We start from the raw sequence: 25,209 nt of genomic DNA, 5'->3' as shown, positions 1-25,209 counted from the left end.
GCAGGTTTAGAGGGGAATCTGTACCATCAGATCGTTTTGCTTCAGACAACGCCTGGCAATGTACAGCCATAAACCCCGCCCACACACTGAATATTATCTGCCACTCGGCCTGAGATCTGGTTGCTTCCTCTTCACAGGCTTTCATGTCACCGTGATGTGGGGAACGTGACAGAGGTATTTGTGGAGTAACGTTTTATTCTCCTTCTTCCTGTTGCTTCGAAACATTCAAGGTGCTACAGAACCTTGCCCTGAGACACTGCATCTCGGCCGGTCTCTGTGAGTATCACTCAGGGGCTGCAGTGTGTGTGAAACTTATTTTTGCTGCATGATTCCTGACATAATTACCCAATAATTGTTGCTTCCTCTTTCTCTCTGTTTGTACGTAGCCCTGCTGGTGTGTTGGGTTGGGCTGGCTAGAGCTGGGCTGCACTGGACTGGACTGGGCTGTGTTGGGCTGGGCACTGCTGGGCTGGGCTGAGCAAGGCAGTGCTGGACTGGGCTGGATTAGACTGGACTGGGCTGGGTAGGGCTGGAGTGGATTGGACTGGCCTGGGCTGTGTTGGGTTGGGCTGGGCAGGGCTGGATTAGACTGGACTAGGCTGGAGAGGATTGGACTGGGCTGTGTTGAACTGGGCTGGACTGGGGGCTGGAGAGGATTGGACTGGGCTGGAGAGGATTGGACTGGGCCGTGTTGGACTGGGCTGGGCTGGGCAGGGCTGGAGTGGATTGGACTGGGCTGGGCTGTGTTGGGTTGGGCTGGGCAGGGCTGGATTAGACTGGACTAGGCTGGAGAGGATTGGACTGGGCTGTGTTGAACTGGGCTGGACTGGGGGCTGGAGAGGATTGGACTGGGCTGGAGAGGATTGGACTGGGCCGTGTTGGACTGGGCTGGGCTGGGCAGGGCTGGAGTGGATTGGACTGGGCTGGGCTGTGTTGGGTTGGGCTGGGCAGGGCTGGATTAGACTGGACTGGGCTGGAGAGGATTGGACTGGGCTGTGTTGGACTGGGCTGGACTGGGGGCTGGAGAGGATTGGACTGGGCTGTGTTGGACTGGGCTGTGTTGGGCTGGGCAGGGCTGGAGTGGATTGGACTGGGCAGCACTGGACTGGGCTGAGCTGGAATATTTTCTTCAGCTATTTTTCACATTTGCTTTTAACTTTACATTCCACTGGTGGCCTGACTTTCAGAGTTTCCGCCTCTGTTGTGGGGAATGTAACTGTCTGTTGGGTGTAGTATTCGACCACATCCTCCAACTTCAGTGCGAGGATGACCCACCTATCCTTTTTTAATCTGATCTCATTTTGAATTCTCTAAGACATTTTTTTTGAAAGATTGTTCTTGATATCTCTAACTCTATTTCAAAATGTCGAGATAGATTTGAACTTGGTGGAAGGTATAAATTAAATGAAGAATTGTCATTTCCCCTCGCCCATTTTCTCCTAATATTTATAATGTTTCTGCTTTTAACAACTTATTCTTTGCTTCTCTGATCTGAACAGTTCCACCCTGGATTATTCAAGTCTCTTACTCTACATTAAATATTTCATTTCATAGAACACTTTGACTTGATGTAATGTTTCTGGTATTTGTGAGTGTGATACTGGGGCACATTCTGTACAAGGCTGTGCTGATACAGTAGAGCTCACACTAACGTTCTCCATCACAGTCACTTCCATTTTCTCTCGTTGAGGAATAAAATGTTAAAGCCGACCTTATTTAGACTGGCTGTGAGTGGAGTGTTTCGTAGGCTGAGCCGGTGATATATGTTTCATTCATTCCTGGGATGTGGATGTCGCTGGCAGGGCCAGCATTTATTGCCCATCCCTAACTGCCCTTGAGAAGGTGGTGGTGAGCCGTCTTCTTGAGCCGCTGCAGTCCGTGTGGTGAAGGTGCTCCCACAGTGCTGTTAGGGAGGGAGTTCCAGGATTTTGACACAGCGACGATGAAGGAACGGCCGATATATTTTCCAGTCAGGATGGTGTGTGACTTGGAGGTGGTGGTGTTTCCATGCACCTGTTGCCCTTGTTCTTCTTGGTGGTAGAGGTCACGGGTTTGGGAGGTGCTGCCGAAGAAGCCTTGGCGAGTTGTTGCAGTGCATCTTGTAGATGGTACACAATGTAGCCACGGTGCGCCGGTGGTGGAGGGAGTGAATGTTGAAGGTGGTGGATGGGATGCCAATTAAGTGGGCTGCTTTGTCCTGGATGGTGTTGAGCTTTTTGAGTGTTGTTGGAGCTGCACTCATCCAGGCAAGTGGAGAGTATTCCATCACACTCCTGACTTGTGCCTTGGAGATGGTGGAAAGGCTTTGGGGAGTCAGGAGGTGAGACACTTGTCGCAGAATACCCAGCCTCTGACCTGCTCTTGTAGCCACAGTATTTATGTGGCTGACCCAGTTAAGTTTCTGGTCAATGGTGACCCCCAGGATGTTGATGGTGGGGGATTCGGCAATGGTAATGCCGTTGAATGTCAAAGGGAGGTGGTCATTGCCTGGCACTTGTGTAGTGCGAATGTTACTTGGCACTTATCAGGTCAAGCCTGAATGTCCTCCAGGTCTTGCTGCATGCAGGCATGGACTGCTTCATGCAGGAGTTGTGAACGGAACTGAACACTGCAATCATCAGCGCGCATCCCCACTTTTGACCAAACACGTTTTTAATAATGAACCATCTCCAGTTTCATCACGTTGTTTCCTGCAAAACTGAACTTTTTTGAGTGGGGGGGATGAGCGAGAATCAGCGGCTGATTCTCTGTCCATAGGCTTCACCCAAGTAATGTGCTTGACTCGAACAGCAAAGAGCCCACGTTAGCTGGTCAACCCAACACCAGCCGTCAGACAGCTTCGGAGTAATATTAAACGGGATCGAGTGAGGAGACCCGCCCCTCAGTGCAGGCTGGACTGAAACCCAGGCCACAGAGGCCCCCACTGCTCTGACCCTCCCCTACGCCAGTGTCATTCAGAAGGTGCAGATACATTGACCAGAGAAGGACACATTAGGCAGCCTATCTGTCTACTCAAATCTGCTGCAGGCCAATCCCGAGCACAAATCTATTTCTGTCAATGTCTTGATTTTATTCAAACTGTGAAGGAACGGCGGCTGTGAGTGATCGTGTTCATGGGTCTTGTTGTTCATTTATAGGTATGGGGTCTGTTTCACATCCTGTTTTATAGTTGGGGTGTTTTATATTTTATGTAATTCCTTGCACATGTTTATTTTATGCTTTATAATTCCTGAAACATTCGTGTGTTCTTTTTAAGCAGGTTAATAAGAGTTTGTTGACGACAGACTCTGCAGATTTAAGAATAGCGTGAGGAGGGTGAGGTGTCTGAGAACTCTGACCACACGGCCTTGTCGCGGGTTGGTGAACTGAAGCCTCCCCATGAACTTGTGGTCTGATTCGGAGCCTGTGCTCAAACATCATCTCCAAACCCAACAGCAAGCAAACCGAGACTGCTTTCCTCTGTGAGGAAGTGTGAGTGTTATCACAAACTGCAGCCGCCGAGATGAGTGACTCTTGGGCCTGTTTCAGCTGCTGTGCTGAGGACGAGCCAGAGCCTGTAAGTAATGTCGCAGCACGAACTTCCGCCTGATGGCATCCCCTGCCTTTAGCTGCCGAACTGTATCAAGATTTGTGGTTCCTGCCTTCCCCTGCTTTCTCACACGCATTTGTTAAATATTTGGTTGTGTTCTGTGTTCCTGCTTCTTTGCTCCAGAGTTGTTTGGATTGACGCCTTTCTAGAATGATTTGTGGCAGAACTTCTACAAGAAGGTCACTCGCTGCCATTGCAACCCCTCTCTGCCACAATCTGAACTTTTGCAATTATCTTCTGCTGCCTTCCATCATTCGCAGTTTCCAGTCGTTAGTTTGGGATCTGGTTAGTGGAGGTGCCGGCTGATGGTGTTGGACTGAGCGAAGGCCCTCTCCTTTCCCAGGTGTGGATTCACTGACCCCAGCTCGGGTACGAGAGTGGGCGGGGGGGGGGGGAGATGGGGAATATTCAGGGAGGGAGTTCCTGCTTCTGGGGGCAGGGGCAGAATACGGCTCGGCCTCTGGTTGAATAGCTGCTTGCAATCACCGTTAAAATTAAATATTCCAGGATACTTGACTTAGGTTTGAGATAGGCGGATTGGAAAAGAAGGAGAGGTAGACTTGATAATAAAGGATAAAGACAGTGGAGAGAAAGGATCTTAGCTCAGAAAAACAAGAAGTAGAATCAGTTTGGGTGGAGTTAAGAAACAGCAAGGGGCAGAAAACATTGGTGGGATTGTTAATAGGCCCCCATACAGTCGTGGTAATGTAGGGCAGAGTATAAATCAGGAAATTAGAGGCACATATAACAAGGGTAATGCGGTAATCATGGGGGATTTTAATCTACATATAGACTGGGCAAACCAAATTTGCAGTAATAAAAGAAAGACTTGCATTTATATAGCACCTTTCACAACCACCGGACATCTTAAAGCACTTTACAGCCAATGAAGTACTTTTGGAGTGTAGTCACTGTTGTAATGTTGTAATAGTGCGGAGGATGAGTTCACGGAAAGCATTCAAGATAGTTTTCTAGATCAGTATGTCAAGGAACCAACTGGGAACAGGCGATTTTAGATCTAGTATTGTGCAATGAGAAAAGGTTAATTAATAAGCTTGTGGTAACGGAGCCTCTGGGGAGCAATGATCATAATATGATAGAATTTTATATTGAGTTTGAGAGTGATTTAGTTAAATCTGAAACTAGGGTCTTAAATCTGAACAAAGCAAACTACGTAGGTATGAGGGGTGAGTTGGCTAAGGTCGGTTGGAAACTAGATTAAATGGTATGGCAGTAGACAAACAATGGCAAAGATTTCAAGAAATAATTTACGACAAATATACATTCCCTAAAGGAATAAAACCCCACGGGAAAAGTGGTGCAACCGTGGCTAACAAGAGAAGTTAAAGATAGTATTAGATCAAAGGAAGAGGCTTATAATGTTGCCGAAAAGAGCAGTAAGCCTGAGGATTGGGAGGATTTTAGAATTCAGCAAAGGAGGACCAAGAAATGGATAAAGAAAGGGAAAATAGAATATGAGAGTACACTAGCGAGAGACATTAAAACAAATTGTAAAAGCTTCTACAGGTATGTAAAAAGGAAAAGATTGGTGAAATGAAATATGGGTCCCCTACAGGCTGAGACAGGAGAAATTATAATGGGGAATAAGGAAATGGCAGAGAAATTAAACAAATACTTTGTGTTTGTCTTCACAGAAGAAGATGCAAAAAACCTCCCAGAAATAGTGGAGAACCAAGGGTCTAGTGAGAATGAGGAACTGAAAGAAATTAGTATCAGTAAAAAAAAGTACTGGAGAATGGGACTGAAAGCCGATAAATCCCCTGAACCTGATGGCCTACATCCTAGGGTTTTAAAAGAGGTGGTTATAGAGATCGTGGATGCATCGGTTGTCATCTTCCAAAATTCCATAGATTCTGGAATGGTTCCAGCGGATTGGAAGGTAGAAAATGTAACCCCACTATTTAAGAAAGGAGGGAGAAAAAACGTGGAACTACAGACCAGTGAGCCTGACATCAGTAGTAGGGATAATGCTAGAATCTATTATTAAGGACGTGGTAACAGCACTTAGGGGCTGAAATTGGTGAAGGGCCCGCCCGCCCAAGTGTCGCCCAAAAGACCGCCGATGGCCGCCGAGATACCTGACAGTACTCTGGACAGGGTTTTCGGCAAAAAGGTCCTTGAAAGGGTGGCAGCGGGCGGGAGCTCTCATTCTTGGCGGCAAATGCGCTTGCTGCCCAAGTGCTGCCGAGGATGGAGTCAGGCCCACGGAGGGTCGAAGAGCTGCAAATAAAAAGCACTAAAAAATAACATTGGAAGACCTTCAGGGGACCCCATCCAGGTAAGTCGCTGTAAAGAAAAAAATTTAAAATTGTTTTCTAACCTTTTTTTTCAGCTCTTCATACTCACCGTCGGGGATAGACCAGCCTCCTCGCAGTGATCCACCCCCGTTCTCCCGCCGACTCCTGCCCGCACCAATCTGGCATCTCAGCGGGCGGGAGCTCAGTTACACCACTCGGCCGCCCGCTGATGTCAGCGGGCAGTTCCCGGTGGTTCTCCCCTCCCGCCCGCTCCAGGCCAAATTAAAACTGGCACTGGCCACAACTCGAGGAGGAAAGTGGACGGCAGTGGGTGGTAAGGCCATCAAGTTCGGCCCCTTAGAAAATCATAATAAGATTGGGCAGAGTCAGCACTGATCTAGGAAAGGGAAATTGTGTTTGACAAATGTAACAAAGAATTTTGTGGTTGTAACTAGCAGTGTCGCTAAGGGGAAACCGTTGGATGCAGTGTGTCAGAAGGCATTCGATAAGGTGCCACACAAGAGGTTATTACACAAAATTAGGGCTCATGGGGTTGGGGTAATATACTAGCATGGATTGAGGATTGGTTAACGGACAAAAAAGAGAGAGGAGGAATAAACAGGTCATTTTGGGGTTGACAGGCTGTAACTAGTGGGGTACCACAAGGATCGGTGCTTGGGCCCCAGCTATTCACAATCTATATCAATGATTTGGATGAGGGGACGAAATGTCATATATCAAAGTTTGCTGATGTTACAAAGCTAGGTGGGAATGTAAGTTATGAGGAGGATGCAAAGAGGCTTCAAGGGGATATAGACAGGCTCAGTGAGTGGGCAAGAACGTGGCAAATGGAATATGATGTGGAGAAATGTAAAGTTATCCATTTTGATAGGAAAAATAGAAAAGCAGAGTATTTTTTAAATGGTGATTGGGAAATGTTGGGATTCAAAGGGTGTCCTTGTACACCAACCACTGAAGGTTAACGTGCAGATACAGCAAATAGGAAAGCAAATGGTATGTTGGCCTTTATTACAAAAGGATTAGAGTATAAAAGTAAAGTTTTACTGCAATTATATAGGACCCTGGTGAGACCACACCTGGAGTATTGTGTACAGTTTTGGTCTCCTTACCTAAGGAAGGATATACTTGCCATAGAGGGAGTGCAACAAAGGTTCACCAGACTGATTCCTGGGATGGGGGGATTGTCCTATGAGGAGAGATTGAGGAGACTAGGCCTATATTCCCTAGACTTTAAAAGAATGCGAGGTGATCTCATTGAAATATATAAAATTGTTACAGGGCTGGACAGGGTAGATGCAGGGAGGATGTTTCCCCCGGGCTGGGGAGTCTAGAACCAGGGGTCACAGTCTCAGAATAAGGGGTCGGCCATTTAGGACTGAGATAAGGAGAAATTTCTTCACTCAGAGGGTGGTGAATCTTTGGAATTCTCTACCCTAGAGGCCTGTGGACGCTCAGTCGTTGAGTATATTCAAGACAGAGATCGATAGATTTTTGGACTCTAAGGAAAGAAATGGATATGGGGATCGGGTGAGAAAGTGGAGTTGAGGTCGAAGATCAGCCATGATCTCATTGAATGGCAGAGCAGGCCATACGGCTGACTCCTGCTCCTAATTCTAATGTTCTTATTGAGGCTCAGGCATAAAGCGTGCCCAGTTGGTGTAAGTACCAGAGGCGGCTAACACTCACAGGGACTCACATGGACATGAGTTAGCGCCCTAAGCATAACGGGAAGGAGACAGGCCTGAAAGTTTTGGACCGAGAGTTATTTTTTCCCATAAACCTCTCCGTGTGGCCACACAAAGTGCAGTGAGATTCTGTCATTCTGCAGCAGCCTTGTCTTGGCCATACTGTCAGCTGGAGCTTTCTGCTAAACTCTAGGGGCTCCTGCTCATTTTCATCAAGTTCAGGACGTTTTGTTTTGGTGACAGCCACCTATTTTGTGTAATATTGCTTCACACTATTGGGTGAATGTAGCAACAATCTGTAATCAGCTTTCCTTCCTTGTTCAAAACCTCAAAGGTCACAAATGCTGTGACAGATCGCTCACTTCCCCTTTGGAGTGCTGCTAAAGGCTCCCATTATAGCCAGTTCGCTCACTTAGTTTGTCTTTTCTGTTTGTTCTCTTTCTCCAGTGTCCCAGGATCAGCAACCTCCCCCCTGCCCCTTCCTCCCTGCCCCCTCCTCCCTCCTCCCTCCCCTCTGCCCCCTCCTCCCTGCCCCTTCCTCCCTGCCTTCTGCCCCCTCTACCCTGCCCCCTCCCCTCTGCCCTCTGCCCCTTCTACCCTGCCCTCTGCCCCCTCCCCCTTCCACCCTGCCCCCTTACCCCCCTGCCCCGCCCCTTCCCGCCTGTCCTCTGCCCCCTCCCCCTGCCCTCTGCCCCCTGCCCTCTCCCCCGTGTCCCCTCGCCCGCCCTCTTCCACTCCACCATTCCCCCTCCCCCTGTCCTCTTCCCCTCCCCCCTGCCCCCTCACCCCTGCCCTCTGCCCCCTCCTCCCACACCCTGACAATGTTGCCTGTAATCAGCCAGCAGGATGGGGAATGAGAGCGACTGCCAACTAAAATCACACACCTTCTGCCATTTTGGGGTTGATGTAAACACGTTTAATCCCTGGGATTGGCCAGAATAATGACAGCTCCTCACTCCACTCCTTACTCCTGTCGATGGAAATTTTTGCAACAGTTTTGTAAGATCAGGAATTCCCACCACAGCTGTTCTGCCCCTTCCCCCGAGCCCCGGGTCTAGGGAGGAGGACTAGGCGGTCAGGCGTGAAGGCACAGCAGGGGCGTGCAGCATGACCTACACAGGATATACGGTTCAGAAACAGGCCATTCAGCCCAATATGCCGGCGTTTATGCTCCACTCGAGCCTCCTCCCGTTTCCTCATCTAACTCTATCAGCATAACCCTCTATTCCCTTCTCCCTCATATGGTTGTCCAGCCTCCCCTTAAATGCATCGATACTATTTGTTTCATCCACTCTCTGGGTAAAGAATTTTCTTCTGAATTCCCGATTGGATTTCTTGGTGAATATCTTATATTGATGGCCTCTAGTTATGCTCTTCCCCACAAGTGGAAACTGTTATGTATGCAATAAAGGCACAAACTGCGTACTGTTTAACTAAGCAAGGTACAACCTTGTTCCTGCTTTATTACAGCCCAAAGTGCCTGACTCACAAAATGGCTGGCCTTTTATACCAGAGCAGCACCATGTGCGTGCTGCTCAGTGACCTCCAACAATGACACCATTTTGTGGCTACAAACAGCATGTACATACATGACAATACCCTCCTCTGAGATCTTAACACAGTCTTTCACAGGTTGAGACGGTCCGGTGCTTTACGCTCCCGGGTTGACCGTCTCAGTTCGATTCTGGCCTTGGGTGAGTGTGCAGTGTCTGTTGTGGCTGGTGGCTGAATGGCTGACTTGTTGGGGGTGGCAGTGGCCATGTCAGGAATTGCAAGTCCACTTTTATTGAACAAGTCCGTGATGGAAATTCCAGGTTCACTGATGACCCTCGAGTCCTCTGAAAGCTGCTGGTAGGTTGGTTGGTTGTCGACGGTTTCTTTGTCTGACTGTTCTGGCTCGTCTGTGTGCCTGAGCTTTGTCTGATTCATGTGTTTCCTGCAAGTTTGCCCATTCTTGAGCTTAATAACAAATACTCTGTTGCCCTCCTTGGCCATGACCGTACCAGTGATCCATTTGGGACCCTGACTATAATTCAACACATATACAGGATCATTAACAGAAATCTCGTGTGACACAGTTGTGTGATCGTGGTATGCTTGTTGACTCTGTCTTCTGTATTCAACATGATTACTTAAATCTGGGTTACAAGAGATAACTTGGTCTTAAGACCTCTTTTCATCATGAGTTCAGCAGGCGAGACCCCTGTGAGTGTGTGGGGTCTTGTACTGTAACTCAGCAGTATGCAAGATAAGCGGGTCTGCAGTGACCCTTGGGTTACCCTCCTCATGCTTTGCTTGATAATTTGTACTGCACATTCTGCTTGCCCATTGGACGCAGGCTTGAACGGTGCTGACCTTACATGTTTTATGCTGTTAAGTTTTACAAACTCCTGAAACTCCTGACTGGTGAAGCACAACCCATTGTCGCTCACCACTATGTCAGGGCACTATGTGTCGCGAACATGACATTGAGATTCTCTATGGTTGCCGTGGACGTACTGGATGACATGATTATGCATTCTATCCACTTCGAATAAGCGTCCACCACCACTAAGTGACCTGCAAAATCTACATGGATCCTGGGCCAAGATTTGGATGGCCATGACCACAGACTCAGCGGCGATTCCGCTCGTGCTTTGCTGAGTTGCATGCAGGTGTTGCACTGATGCACGCATGCTTCCAGCTCAGAATCAATTCCTGGCCACCATACGTGGGACCTGGCGATGGCCTTCATCATCACTATACCAGGATGTGTGCTGTGTAACTCACGCACAAACTTCTCTCTCCCTTTTGTAGGCATTACAACTAATTTGCCCCACAATATGCAATCTGCTTGAATCGACAGGTCGTCCCTGCGACGAATGTGCGGTTTGGCCTCCTCGCATATTTGCTTAGGTATTGCAGACCAATCCCCTTTGAGGATGCAACCCTTTACCACTGATAATATCGGGTCCTGGCTGGTCCAGGTCTTAACTTGTTGAGCCGTGACAGGGGTACCTTTACTCTCAAAAGCATACATGATTAACATTAAATGTGCCGATTGTGGCATTTCCACCTCCAGTGTGGGCAACGGCAACTGGCTCAAAGCATTGGCACAATTCTCTGTGCCAGGTCTGTGGTGAATGACAATCATAGGCAGATAATGTCAGCGCCCATCTTTGGATGCGGGATGAAGCGTTGGTATTGATACCTTTGCTCTCGGAAAACAACTAAATGAGCGACTTGTGATTGGTTTCTAACTCAAACCTCAGACCGAACAGGTATTGATGCATCTTTTTAACACTGTACACACACGCTAAAGTTTCTTTTTCTACCATACTGTAGGCTCTTTCTGCTTTAGACAAACCTTTGGATGCATACGCGACGGTTGAAGTTTCCCCGATTCATTGGCTTGTTGTAACACGCAACCAATTCCATATGACGATGCGTCGTAGGCCAAAACTAAACGTTTACATGGGTCATAATGTACCAGCAGCTTGCTCAAGCAAAGCAGATTGGTGGCTTTCTCGAAAGCTCTGTCTTGCAATGCTCACCACACCCAGTTGTTGCCTTTTCTCAATAGCATGTGCAGTGTTTCAAGTAAGGTGCTCAATTTATGTAGGAAGTTACCAAAGTAGTTGAATAGACCCAGGAACGAATGCAGCTCCGTCATGTTCTGTGGTTTGGATGCATTCTTGATGGCTTTGGTTTTCACGTCAGTAGTCTGATGCCATCAGCAGCGATTTTCCTCCCGAGGAATTCGACCTCCGGTGCCATGAAGACGCACTTCGAGCGTTTAAGTCTGAGTCCCACTCTGTCCAAACGCAGTAGAACCTCTTCCAGGTTGTTCAGATGTTCCTTGGAGTCACAACCGATGATCAGGATGTCATCTTGGAACACGACGGTTCTGGGAACAGACTTCAGTAGACTTTCCATATTCCTCTGGAATATTGCTGCAGCCGAGCGAATTCCAAACGTGCATCTGTGGTAAATAAACAGTCCTTTGTGCGTGTTAATGCATGTAGGTCTCTTTGACGTCTCGACAAATTCCTGCGTCATATAGGCCGATGTCAAGTCCAGTTTTGTGAATGACTTCCCTCCGGCTAGCGTTGCAAACAAGTCATTAGCCTTCGGTAACGGGTACTGATCTTGTTTCGAAACCCTGTTGATCGTAGCCTTGTAGTCTCCACAGATTCTGACTGTGCCATCACTTTTCAGCACAGGAACATAGGGCTGGTCCATTCATTAAAATTAACCAGTGATATGATCCCTTCATGCTGGAGTCTGTCCAGTTCAATTTCGACCTTCTCCCTCATCATATACGGCACTGCCCGAGCTTTATGATGGACGGGTCTTGCATCTGAGTCACGTGGGTCTGCACCTTGGCTCCTGTGAAGTTGCTGATACCTGGTTCGAACAGTGAGGGGAACTTGCTCAATACATGGACACATGTATCTTCCTCCGACGACAACGCCTTTATGTCATTCTAGTCGCATTTGATTTTCTCCAACCAGCTCCTGCCGAGCAGCATTGGGCCATTGCCTGGAACAATCCACAGCGGTAACTCGTGAACCGCACTGTTATACGGCACATTAATTTGTGCACTGCCAATCACCTTTATCAGTTCTTTGGTGTACATGCGCTGCTTGGCGTTAACAGGGCTCAGCCTGGGCCTCACAGTCTTAATATCCCACAGCTTATTAAATGCCCACTCATTCATGATCGATTGACTCGCCACTGTGTCCAGTTCCATCGATACCGGTATCCCGTTAAACCTCACATTAATCAAAATTGGTTTACTCTTGGTTATGAAAGAGTACAGTCCATACACTTCCTCCTCTGGCATCTCTGATTGCATATCTGGATCTGCGCTAGTCTGACTCTCATCCTCCATGTGGTATTACGCAGCACGCGTGCTCACCTGCGGACACTTGCGCTGGAGATGCCCCATTCTGAGACAGCCTTTGCAACTATGTTGCTTAAATCAGCACTGCTGGTGCCGATGATTTCCCCACAATGCCAACACGGAGAAGTCGGATGCATTCCCGCTGGCGGACTTTGGGCAGCCACAGGTTTCGCGAACGCAGCCAGATAGGCCCTGCCATGTGCCGCTCTGCCGAACGCTGACTCAATCGCATTTACAATACTTGCCGAGGTTCAGTTCTTCACCGATATTTGCTTTAGACTCCTGTCCGTCGTCATACATGATTGAGCGATCTGGATGGCCTTTTTTAAATCCAACTCCTCCACTGCCAGAAGTTTGGGCAGGATCACCTCATGGTTGATACCGATAACAAAGATGTCCCGCAACATGTCTGCCAACATCGTCCCGAACTTGCTGACGTCTCAGGTCGGCAAAGAATTCCGCCGCGTTCTGGCCCTCCGATTGAACGTGTGTATAAAACCTGTATCTCGAGATGATGCCGTCGTCTGGCTTGAGGTGCTCCCATACCAATGTACACAACTCCTCGTACGTTTTCTCTGTTGGATCACTAGGCATGAGTAGATTCTTTATTAGACCGTAGATCTTTGAACTGCACACAGTGAGGAACACGGCCCGGCGCCGATCTGCATCGTCAACCCCCTTCATTTTGTTGGCCACGAAGTACTGGTTCAAACGGCTCACAAAATCTGCCCAATCTTCTCCCTCCACGAATCGCCCTAAAAATCCAATTGTGCTCATTTTGCAAACAAAGGTTCTTGTATTCTTGTCGCCAAATGTTGTGTATGCAATAAAGGTACAAACTGAGTACTGTTTAACTGAACAAAGTACAACCTTGTTCCTGCTTTATTACGGCCCATAGTGTCTGACGTCTGACTCACAAAATGGCTGGCCTTTTATACCAGAGCAGCACCATGTGCGTGCTGCTGAGTGGCCTCCAACAATGACACCATCTGGTGGCTACAAACAGCATGTACATACATGACAGAAACATTCTCTCTGTATTCACTCTATCAAAACCTTTCATAATTTTAAAGACCACCATTACCTCAGCCTTTTTTAAAGAGAAAAGAGACCCAGTCTGTTCATCCTTTCCTGATATGTATACCCTCGCATTTCTGGTATCATCCTTGTAAATCTTCTCTGCACCCTCTCCAGCGCCTCTATATCCTTTTTATAATACAGCAACCAGAACTGTACGCAGTACTCCGTGTGGTCTAACCAAGATTCGATACAGGTTTAGCATAACTTCCCTACTTTTTAATTCTATCCCTCTAGAAATAAACCCTAGTGCTTGGTTTGCTTTTTATGACCTTGCTAATCTGTGGTGCAACGTTTAGGGATTTGTGTATTTGTATCCGAGATCCCTTTGTTCCTCTACCCCACCCAGACTCGCAACCTCCAAGTAATAAGTGACCTCCCTATTCTTCCTATCAAAATGTAATACCTCACATTTTTCTGTGTTGAACTTCATTTGCCAATTATATGCCCATTCTGCAAGTTTATTAATGTCCCCCTGTAATTTATTGCAGTCCTCCTCAGTATTGACTATCCCCACAATTTGGTAGTGTACACAAATTTAGAAATTGTGTTTCTGATTCCAAAGTCTAAATCGTTAATATAAATTGTGACCAACAGAGGTCCCAGCACTGATCCTTGTGGAACACCACTACCCATCTTCTGCCACTGTGAATAGCTGCCCTTTACCCCACTCTCTGCTTTCTGTCTTGAAGCCAGCTAGCGATCCATTCTGCTACTTGTCCCCTGACTCCACATTCTCTGACCTTGTTCATCAGTCTATTATGGAGTATCTTATCGAAGGCCTTTTGAAAATCTAGATAAATTACATCTACTGTATTACCCTTGTTTACTCTCACTGTTACCTCTTCAAAAAATTCAATGAGGTTTGTCAAGCAAAACTTTCCCTTTTGAAATCCATGCTAACTATTCATTATTATATTTTTGGTTTCTGGATGTTATTCTATTTTCTCCTTTAGTAGGGATTCCATTATTTCTCCTACCACCGTTGTTAAGCTGACTGGTCTATAATTCCCTGGACATGTTCCCTCCCCCTTCTTAAATACAGGTATTACGTTAGTCCTCTGGCTCAACACCTTTTTCTAACAAATTATTAAATATGTGTTGTAATGCCTCTGCTATCTCTTCCCTGGATTGTTTTAAAAAGTGTGGATGCAGTCCATGCAGACCAGGGGTTTTATCCTCTTTGAGTTTGATTAGAACTGGGGGGGGAAATGTGTGTGTAGGAAATTGCAAAGTGAAAAAAGCCTTATGGCATAACTTGCTGCCTGGACTGCTAAAATTTAGATCTACAAGGGCATCTAAACGTATGCTGGTCGTTGAATAGTTCATGAACACAATCATAGTCCATGTACAAGATTCAGCTCCAGCTCCTCCCCGCCATCTGCAGTGCGGGAGAGGGTAACACGGGCGTTTACAGACACAACGAGGTGTAATTCCTGCCTCGGAGACTCTAAGCTGAGGAAAGCAGTAAGGAGCATGTTTGAAAGGGTCGGTTTCCCGACTCGCTCCGACCCAGTAACCCCAGGAGGCTCTGACTCTGACCTTCTGTCCCCCCCTCCAGAAGCGGCGAGTGCGCATTGACCGCAGCATGATCGGAGAGCCGATGAACTTTGTACACACGGCTCACGTGGGCTCAGGGGACATGAGCAGTACGCAATACTCAGCGGTAAGTAAAACACGTCGGCAAACTGTAAACTTGTAATATTCATGATAGAAGCTCTTGGCAATACTTTAAACTCATTAAAAGGGGATATGCTTGCTTTTGTGCTAAACAAAATTGTGCTTCATGAGTCCCTGAGTCCCTCTCATCACCCCGGAGCTGGCAGCATGCCCGCATCGTACCCACATGTACCCGGATCATACCCACACGTACCCGTATCGTACCTACATCGTAGCCACATCGTACCTGCACCGTACCCACACATACCCGGATTGTACCTACACGTACCCGGATCATACCCACACGTACCCGCATCGTACCCACACATACCCGCATCGTACCTACACGTATCCGGATCATACCCACACATATCCGCACCGTACCCACATCGTACCTGCACCGTACCCACACATACCCGCATCGTACCTACACGTACCCGGATCGTACCCACAGGTACCCGCACCATACCCGGATCATACTTCGTACCCACACGTACTCGCACCGTACCCACACGTACCTGCATCGTACACACACCGTACCCACACGTACCCGCATCGAACTCGCACCGTACCCACACGTACCCGCACCGTACCCACACATACCTGTACCCGCACCGTACCTTCATGGTACCCACATCATACCCGCATCGTTCCCGAGCCCGCGTCACACCAGAGTCCCTCTCTTACAGTTGCATCTTTGTCACCCTCTCCCCCTCCCCACCACGTCTCTCCGGTGTGAGGCTCTGGTACGATGAGGGTATGATGCAAGCTTGGGTACGTGTGGGTATGGTGCTGGTACGATGTGGGTACGTGTGGGTATGCTGCGGGTACGTGTGGGTACACTGCGGGTACGTGTGGGTATGGTGTGGGTATGATGTGAGCAGTCCATTCTCTCTTTTGCCACCCACAAAATGTTGGAGCTTTGGCACAAAGGAAGCTGCTGACCCCGCGGGGCTCAATTTGTAAAATTCTACACAGCACATATTGTGAAATTCACAATTCATTTGATTTTATTTCTCCTCTTGCCCCATTTCCCCGGGTTAGACACTGTCTGACCAGCTGCAGCCCTTCCCTCAGCTTCCCACCAGAATGTGAGCCAGAGAAATCTGCAGGCCCTTCTAATTGTTGTGTTCCAATGCTATGTGGGCTGGGTTGGCCTCTTCGCTGTTATAGCGATAGTTCTGTCTCTGAAGTGCTTCGGGGAGAGGGGGAGAGAAGCAAAAGAGAAAGGAGAAAGTGATAGAAGTGAGGAAAGGGAATGAGAAATAGAAAGAGAATATTTGATTGGGAGAGAGAGAAATAGAGAAATAGAGAAAGAGAAAAGGGGGAAAAAAACTAGAAAGAGAAATAGAGATCCCGAGATTCACAGAGAGAAAACGGAAGTCTCAATCCAGGGGCTCAGACTAGAAACGTTGCCCCAGCTCAGCATTCCGCCCGGTAACAACGGGAATCTGTTCAGCCTCCGCCACCTCCAGGCTAGATCCAAGACCGTCCCATCCTCCATCATCGAACTACAGTACGTGGATGATGCATGCGTCTGCGCACACTCGGAGGCCAAACTTCAAGCTATCAACACCTTCACCGAAGCATACGAGAGCATAGGCCTTACACTAAACATCCGTAAGGCAAAGGTCCTCTACCAACCTACCCCCGCCACACAGCACTGCTCCCCGGTTATCAAAATCCACGGTGAGACCTTGGACAACGTGGACCATTTTCTATACCTCGGGAGCTTACTGTCAACTAGGGCAGACATCGATGACAAGGTCCAACACCGCCTCCAGTGCACCAGCGCAGCCTTCGGTCGCCTGCGGAAGTGAGTGTTTGAAGACCAGGACCTCAAATCTGGCACCAAGCTTATGGCCTACAGAGCAGTAGTGATACTTGCCTTCCTATATGGCTCAGAGACATGGACTATATACAGCAGGCACCTCAAAGTGCTGGAGAAATACTACCAATGATGCCTCCGCAAGATCCTGCAAATCCCCTGGGAGGACAGACGCACCAACGTCAGTGTTCTCACCCAGGCTAACATCTCCAGCATCGAAGCACTGACCACACTCGACCAGCTCTGTTGGGCGGACCACATCGTCCGCATGCCTGACACGAGACTCCCAATGCAAACGCTCTACTTTGAACTCCTACAGGGCAAGTGAGCCCCAGGTGTGCAGAGGAAACGTTTCAAGGACACCCTCAAAGCCTCCTTGACAAAGTGCAACATCCCCATCGGCACCTGGGAGTCCCTGGCCAAAGACCGCCCTAAGTGGAGGAAGAGCATCCGGGAGGGCACTTAGCACCTTGAGTCTCATCGCCGAGAGCATGCAGAAAACAAGCTCAGGTAGCGGAAGGAGCATGCGGCAAACCAGACTCCCCACTCACCCTTTCCCTCAACCACTGTCTGTCCCACCTGCGACAGAGACTGTAATTCCTGTATTGGACTGTTCAGTCACCTGAGAACTCACTTTTAGAGTGGAAGCAAGTCTTCCTCGACTACAAGGGGCTGCCTATGATTATGATGAAGATGCTCACCTCACATTATACAGCAGCCCAGCACCAAAATATAGGGCCAGACTTTCGGCCTCATTGTCGGTGATTTTCTCGGTGTTACAGCTGGTTTTTTGCCCGCCGAGAGTTTGCACGCAAGTTTTTTCCTTGGTATCGCCCACATCAGAAGTCGCCCGCCGGGACCAAACCGCCCAGGTTCAACGGTGAGAATCACCGCCAGGGCGTAAGTTTGGGCTCATCCGTCGGCACCCAGATTGCCGAGAGACCCGCCCGGTAAACGCTGCTTAACCAGGGCGGTAAGGGGGTCCCCGCAAAGAAAGGTCAGTTAAAGGTTATTTAATTATTTATTTAAAATGTTACCGTGGCGATTCGGGTTAAAACTGTCTTGGGAATGCGCTGTATGCGGGTTTTTTTTTTAAATGATAATTTTTTCTTTCGGTTTTCCCGCCTCCGTCGGCCCAGCCGCAGCCTCGGCCTAACTTTTTGCACTTATCGTCCATTCCGGTAATGAGCGCCCGTTTGCCTAACTTTTCACTTACCTGCCGAGAGACCACCGAGAATGAGTGTGTAACGCCAACGTTTTTCGCCGGGCGATCAGTTCCACACACCTTTACCTCAAAATGGGAATTCTCGCCCATTTCTTTCGCTGAGCGTTAGCAATCTTTCTCAGCGGGCAATCGGGCGTTGAGGGCCTTTATGGAAAACCTGGCCCATAAAGATTTAATACACAAACAATATAGCTACAAACTACCAGAACAATAAACAGTGCAGAAAAATAACAGATAAGCATAATTTACCACTGTTATGTATGCAACACCTTGTAACCAGCATTCTACCACCACCAGAGGGCGCATCTGTTGGACTCCCAAGTGATCCCAGCATCCTTTGGGAGCACTGCATATAAGCAGGCCTCCCATGCTGTGCCAGCACTCTGGAGTCAGAATAAAGAGACTAAGGTCACACTTACTCTAGTCTACAGTATTCAGTCACATTGCTTTATTTGAGACTTAACAACCATCCTTGTGCATTTCCTTATAACCTCTATTACTCATGCTTAACCTGCAACTTCACCTCAGTGTCTCCCCTGGGTCTGGGAAGGCTGCTGTGTTCCCTGTGTGGAAGCAGCAGATGTCCTTCTAGGATGCCCTCAAGCAACTTTGGGTCAGGAAGGGTCGGCTGGAGATTGGTCGGCACCCTCCTGGGAGGGTTCAGTCTGACTTGGCTCGGGCGATGCCATGTGTGGAGGCACTGGCGGAGTGACAGGTCTGGGGCCAGGAATGCAGCAAGCCGGAGGGAGTGCACCATCCGTATCCTGGCCCGAGGAGCCGGAATCACTCACCGGGGGCGGCACAATACCATCATCGATCTGAGGGAGCTCAGGTCTGGTGCTGTGGTGCCACACCGGAAGGTCCCCCATGGCCCGTGGGGTCTCGGGGGGCATCCAGCTGAGACTGCATGTGAACAGCTACAGTCTGAACGCCACCAGATATGACAGCACGTAGACGTTCCATCGACTCTTGCAGAGCTGCGGCCATCCTCTCCAAAGCAGCACCCATACGCTCGTTCCCTCGCACCTGTGCTGCAATGGCAGCTGCCACCACCCTAAGGGAGAATTTCCCGTGGGAATAACGCCCCAATTAAGACTTCAAATTTCAGCTTTGCAGGGCTAATAAGACTGGAGCACTTTTTTGGGTCAAAATTCAGATCCAATGGCCGCCGTGGTGCTAATCGGGGGAAAAAGCCTTAACACCACCAGCTTTCTGGCTACACTGAATTTCGGCCCATGATGTCCCTGGCCAGGGATTGCAGTCCAGATCAAAATCTCATCTGATGAACTGCTAACAGGAGTCAGGAGTTTGAGTTCCAATCTTGGGCTGATTCTAACTCCAAAATTGTGCTGATCTCCTAAATGCGCCTTTCCTCTTCCTGGACTGACCACGCGTGAGTGGTCAGTTTGTTTGTTAATGCAGACTGAGTGTTACTCTGTTGGAAACACCCACGTTTCTACCGTTCTCCCAATGTGTTGGCAGGTGATGGAATGTGAGAGGAGCGCAGTAAGGCCATGTGGCCACTGGTTCCGTGGGCGTGGTATCAGTGTGAGCACTCCAGTGAACTGTAACCATCAACTACCACAAGGAGCCAATTGCTTCATGTGCATTTCCCTGGACTGAGTGTTCATTGTGTGGGAGGCACTTTGAGAAACGGATCAAGTGTTTCATAAATGCAAGTACACGAATGACAAAATGTAGGTGTTGGTTGTTTTGGGGAAGGGTTTGGAGGGGGGGGTGAGGATCTCCTGCTCCCTCCAACGGGAGGGTGATAGCTATGGAATGTTCTAGAATGTTCCATCACCACTGGTTAATGTTCCCATCACAAATGAGCATTTGAAGCTCTCCCCTTCCTACAGTGATTGGATTGGAAGTCTGCAAGTGTGAAGTGTGGTTCGATCAGTAGAGAGATGATTCTAGGCACTAACACTGGATAAACATCTTATTAAACCCTTTCACTAGCACATGGTGCCAATGCGGGGGGGGGGGGGGGGGTCAGTGAGCGATTAGGTGTAACCTTTGAAATTCTGTTCACAGATGGGTTCAGTGCAAGAACAAATGAAATCTAAAGGTGGCTACACAAAATGTACAAATGCAACGGATTGATACAGAGGCAGGGTGCACCCTAGTCCTGGGTGCCGGTAGGTGTTTCTGCCCTTCAATACCTTGATTTTAGTGTCATTACAAACTCCTGCCTAATATTTTCTGCTTCTTGCTGAGAATTCCACTCCCTGATGTGTTTGTAATAGATGGCCAGCTGTGGCCTCGAACCATACACACCAGAAACATCTGTGTTCAGCTATCCACTTTCAGCTGGGGTGGTTGTGACATCTGTGCTCCTGGGTTAATGTTAGGAAGGGGAAACAGTCCTGATTAACACTCATGATCATTATCAACGTATTACATAGTATTACAGCACAGAAACAGACCATTCAGCCCCATGGTCCGTGCCGGGGTTTATGGTCCACACCAGCCCCCTCCCACCCCTCTCCATCTCACCCCATCACCATATCCTTCTTTACTTTCTCCATCATGTGTTTATCTAGCTTTCCCTTGAATGGGTCTCTGCTATTTGCCTCAACCACTCCCTGTGGGAGCGAGTTCCACATTCTCGCCCCTCTCTGAAGTTTCTCCTGAAATCCCCATTGGATTTATTAGTGACTATCTTGTATTTATGGTTCTGGTCTCACCTGCAATTGGAAATATCTTCTCCATGTCTACTCTATCAAACCATTTCATAATCTTAAAGACCTCTATCAGGTCACCCCCACAGCCTTCTCCTTTCTATAGAAAAGAGCTCCAGCCAGTTCAGTCTTTCCTGATGGGTGTAACCATTGTTAGACCCACTCTGGAGGTCTCGTGCAGCCAGCTCACTGGCTTTTCAATGGAAACCTCTCAGTTCTGGTAACATTCTAGTGAATCTTTTTTGCACCTTCTCCAGTGCTCCATATCCTTTTTTGTAATATGGCGACCAGTGTTCACAGTGCTCCGTGAGGTCGAACCAAGGTTCTATACAAGATTAACCACTTCTCTGCTTTTCAATTCTATCCCTGTAGAGATGAACCCCAATACTTGGTTTGCTTTTTTATGGCCTTATTAACCTGCGTTGCTACTTTTAGCAACCTGTGTATCTGTACCCCGGATCCCTCTGTTTCGCGAACCCATCTAGGCACTTACTGTCCTCCTTATTCTTTCTACCAAATGTACCACCTCGCACTTATCAATATTGAGGTTCATTTGTCAATCACACGCCCATTCTGCAAGTTTATTAATGTCTTCCTATATTTTGTGGCAGTCCCCCTCTGTATTAACTGCACCTCCTAATTTGGTGTCCTCCGCGATTTTTGAAATTGTTCTTCAGATTCCCGAATCCAAATCATTGGTGAACAACAGTGGTCCCATCACCGATCCTTGTAGAACACCAGTTCCCACCTTTTGCCAATCTGAGTAATTACCTTTAACCCCCTACTCTCTGTTTTCTGTTTTCTGGGCAGCTTGCTAACCTGTCCCCTGAATCCACACATGGATCTACTATTCAGTGCCTTATCAAAGTCCTTTTCAAAATCCAAATATATTATGTCTACTACATTACCCTTATCTACCTTTTCTGTTACTTCTTCAAAGAATTCAATAAGGTTGGTCAGGCAAGATCTTCCCTTTTGGAATCCGTGCTGACGTCTCTTTATTATATGTGATTGCAAAGGACCGTTTGTTGTTCTGCCTCTCCCTACCCTTCCTCCAAAGGCACGAATTCCCCAACAAACAGGGAGAGGGAGGGGGAGAGGGAAGTAGGAAGGGGGAGGTGGGAGAGGGGGAGGGTGGTAGAGGAGGGGGAGGGAGGTAGAGGAGGGGGAGGGAGGTGGGGGATGTGGGGAGAGGGGAATATGGGAAGAGGGGGAAGGGGAGTTGGGAGAGGGGAGAGGGAGGTGGGAGAGGGTGGTAGGGGAGGGGGATGTGAGGAGAGGGGGAGGGAGGTGGGGAGGGGGAGGTGGGAGAGGAGGAGGGTGGTAGAGGAGGGAGAGGGAGGTGGGGTGGGGGAGGTGGGGAGAGGGTGAGGTGGGGGTGGTAGGGGAGGGGGAAGGGAGGTGGGGTAGGGAGATTTGGGGAGAGGGGGATGTGGGGAGAGGGGGAGGGAGGTGGGGAGGGGGAGGTGGGAGAGGAGGAAGGTGTAGAGGAGAGAGAGGGAGGTGGGGTAGGGGGATGTGGGAGAGGGTGAGTTGGGAGAGGGGAGGGGGAGGTGGGCGAGGGGGAGGGGGATGTGGGGAGAGGGGGAGGGAGGTGGGGTAGGGAGATTTGGGGAGAGGGGGATGTGGGGAGGGGGGGGAAGTGGAGTAGGGAGATGTGGGGAAAGGGGGAGGGAGGTGGGGTAGGGAGATTTGGGGAGAGGGAGGTGGGATAGTAGAGGTGAAACTTACCATTCATTGTGTGGGTTTGGGCTGTGAGGGGCGTCTCGCGGGTATTTCGGGGGAGGATACTTTGCACGAGAGCTTCCTCCTCAGATCTGTCGTATTAACAGGGAACCTTTTTCTTTATTGAATATTTAGAAGCCGTAGGACCAGGCTATGCAGCGACTGCCTTGAATCATTTGTACAAAGTGAAAGGCTGTGGAACTGAAGCGCAGGATGGAATCGACCAGTGGAACAAGACAGAACTGTTTCTGTTCCAGCTCAGCTTTTACTGTAAATTTTACTTGAAAAAGTCCTTTTAAAAAAAAAGTATCCGGTACCTCACGGTTCTTTCTGCAGCAGGTATTAACACAACTGCTCGCAAAATTGATTATTTTCTTTATACCCAGGATTAACTGGAGTGTTTGAGAGAGCGTGAGAGCTCTGTGTGTTTTGTGCCTGAGGTCAGTGTGTGAGTGAGAATGTGAGAGAGTGGGAGTGTGTGTTAGTGAGAGTGTGGGAGTGGGTATGAGAGAGTGGGAGTGAGTGGGAGTGTGTGGGTGAGAGAGTGTGTGAGAGTGTGTTAGTGAGAGGGTATGAGAGAGTGGGTGTGAGAGAGTGGGAGTGAGTGGGTGTGAGAGTGTGTGGGTGTGAGAGAGTGTTAATGAGAGTGTGAGGGTGTGAGACTGGGTGAGTGTGTGGGTGTGAGAGAGTGGGAGTGAGAGTGGGAGTGAGAGTGGGTGTGTGAGTGGGTGTGTGAGAGGGTGCGAGCGAGTGGGAGTGTGTGGGTGTTAGTGAGAGTGTGTGAGGGTGTGAGAGTGGGTGAGTGTGTGGGTGTGAGAGAGTGGGAGTGAGAGTGGGTGTGTGAGAGGGTGCGAGCGAGTGGGAGTGTGTGGGTGTGAGAGAGTGTGTGTGTGAGTGAGAGTGTGTGGGTGTGAGAGTTAGTGAGAGTATGTAAGGGTGTGAGAGTGTGTGAGAGTGGGAGTGTGTGGGAGCTCTGTGTATTTTGTGTGTTTTGTGTCTGAGGTCAGTTTGAGACAATCCTGGAATTCCGATTTGAAGCTCGATGGTTTTCTGTCACCTGGAGGTCAAGCGACCACTCCCATTGGTCACTGGTTTTCAGGTCACAGTTGTGTGCTGGCAGAGTTACAAATGTCCTTTGTGCTTTGCACTTGTACACATGCGCCTTTCAAAATAGTTCTTTCTGTTTTTATAATCTGTCTCTGCCGCTTCTTAGCAGCACTTCCACCTGGGCAGGGGCCATCCAGCTCTACCCTGGGGCCAGACTTGGGGAGGGGCAGGGGCCATCCAGCTCCACTCTGGGGGGAGGGGCAGGGGCCATCCAGCTCTACCCTGGGGCCAGACTGGGGGAGGGGCAGGGGCCATCCAGCTCCACTCTGGGACCAGACTGGGGGGACGGGCAGGGACCATCCAGCTCCACTCTGGGGGGAGGGGCAGGGGCCATCCAGCTCCACTCTGGGACCAGACTGGGGGAAGGGCAGGGGCCATCCAGCTCCACTCTGGGACCAGACTGGGGGAGGGGCAGGGGCCATCCAACTCCACTCTGGGGCCAGACTGGGGGAAGGGCAGGGGCCATCCAGCTCCACTCTGGGACCAGACTTGGGGAGGGGCAGGGGCCATCCAGCTCCACTCTGGGGGGAGGGGCAGGGGCCATCCAGCTCTACCCTGGGGCCAGACTGGGGGAGGGGCAGGGGCCATCCAGCTCCACTCTGGGACCAGACTGGGGGGACGGGCAGGGACCATCCAGCTCCACTCTTGGGGGAGGGGCAGGGGCCATCCAGCTCCACTCTGGGACCAGACTGGGGGAAGGGCAGGGGCCATCCAGCTCCACTCTGGGACCAGACTGGGGGAGGGGCAGGGGCCATCCAACTCCACTCTGGGGCCAGACTGGAGGAGGGGCAGGGGCCATCCAGCTCCACCCTGGAGCCAGACTGGGGGAGGTTTAAATGCTGCCTGTTTTTGTGATCATCTTGAGCTAAATGCAAAAAGTGTTTTTTAAAATTATACTTTGTTCACTTGGAGCAGTCACTGGTAACTGCGTGTGATCTTTTAGCTGTGTGTTCACTTTGTAATATGCTTTTAAAGAAAAAAGACATGATGTTAGTTCCTGGATTGTGAAGTCTGTCAGACACTATGGGCGGGTACCGCCCTGTACAATGCACATGGCCCTCAGTGGGATTGGCACGGAGTGATATTCACATACATTCACAGCCCTCTCGTCTCCCCAGAGCCACTTCAGCCTGCAGACTAGCGGGGTTCTGATTTATTTTCTACATAGAAACATAGAAAATAGGTGCAGGAGTAGGCCATTCGGCCCTTCGAGTCTGCACCACCATTCAATATGATCATGGCTGATCAGTTTTGCAACTTTAGTACCCCATTCCTACTTTCTCTCCATACCCCTTGATCCCTTTAACCGTAAGGGCCACATCTAACATCTTTTGAATATATCTAACGAACTGGCTTCAACAACTTTCTGTGGTAGAGAATTCCACAGGTTCACAATTCTCTGAATGAAGAAGTTTCTCCTCATCTCGGTCCTAAATAGCTTACCCCTTATCCTTAGACTGTGAACC

At 49.1% G+C, this 25,209-nt stretch overlaps 1 protein-coding gene across 4 annotated transcripts; it reads left to right on the top strand.

The window, feature by feature from the left end:
• Window positions 1-112: 112 nt before the first annotated feature.
• On the top strand, window positions 113-23,899 carry LOC139228160 (CDC42 small effector protein 2-C-like). Of its 4 annotated transcripts, none has more exons than XM_070859347.1 (5): window positions 113-174; window positions 3,260-3,556; window positions 15,077-15,181; window positions 20,265-20,368; window positions 22,772-23,899. In XM_070859347.1, the coding sequence occupies exons 2-4, from the start codon at window positions 3,503-3,505 to the stop codon at window positions 20,331-20,333; spliced, it is 228 nt and encodes a 75-aa protein (XP_070715448.1). In that variant the 5' UTR covers window positions 113-174; window positions 3,260-3,502; the 3' UTR covers window positions 20,334-20,368; window positions 22,772-23,899. The 4 variants fall into 4 exon arrangements, with proteins under 4 accessions (XP_070715448.1, XP_070715446.1, XP_070715447.1 ...); XM_070859345.1 differs by having other exon boundaries at window positions 117-276; XM_070859346.1 differs by having other exon boundaries at window positions 145-174; window positions 3,257-3,556.
• The last annotated feature ends 1,310 nt before the right edge of the window (window positions 23,900-25,209 follow it).

This window comes from Pristiophorus japonicus, chromosome 17 (genome assembly GCF_044704955.1).
Source record: "Pristiophorus japonicus isolate sPriJap1 chromosome 17, sPriJap1.hap1, whole genome shotgun sequence".
NCBI lineage: Eukaryota > Metazoa > Chordata > Chondrichthyes > Pristiophoridae > Pristiophorus > Pristiophorus japonicus.
The sequence above is the reverse complement of the archived record's forward strand: the minus strand, read 5'-3'. Positions and strand labels throughout refer to the sequence as shown.

Coding starts and splice junctions, on each gene's coding strand:
- LOC139228160 (XM_070859347.1), top strand. CDS start 3,503: ATGAGTGACTCTTGGGCCTGTTTCAGCTGCTGTGCTGAGGACGAGCCA. Junction 3,557..15,076: donor CTGAGGACGAGCCAGAGCCT/GTAAGTAATGTC, acceptor CCCCCCCTCCAG/AAGCGGCGAGTGCGCATTGA. Junction 15,182..20,264: donor GCAGTACGCAATACTCAGCG/GTAAGTAAAACA, acceptor TTCTGTTCACAG/ATGGGTTCAGTGCAAGAACA.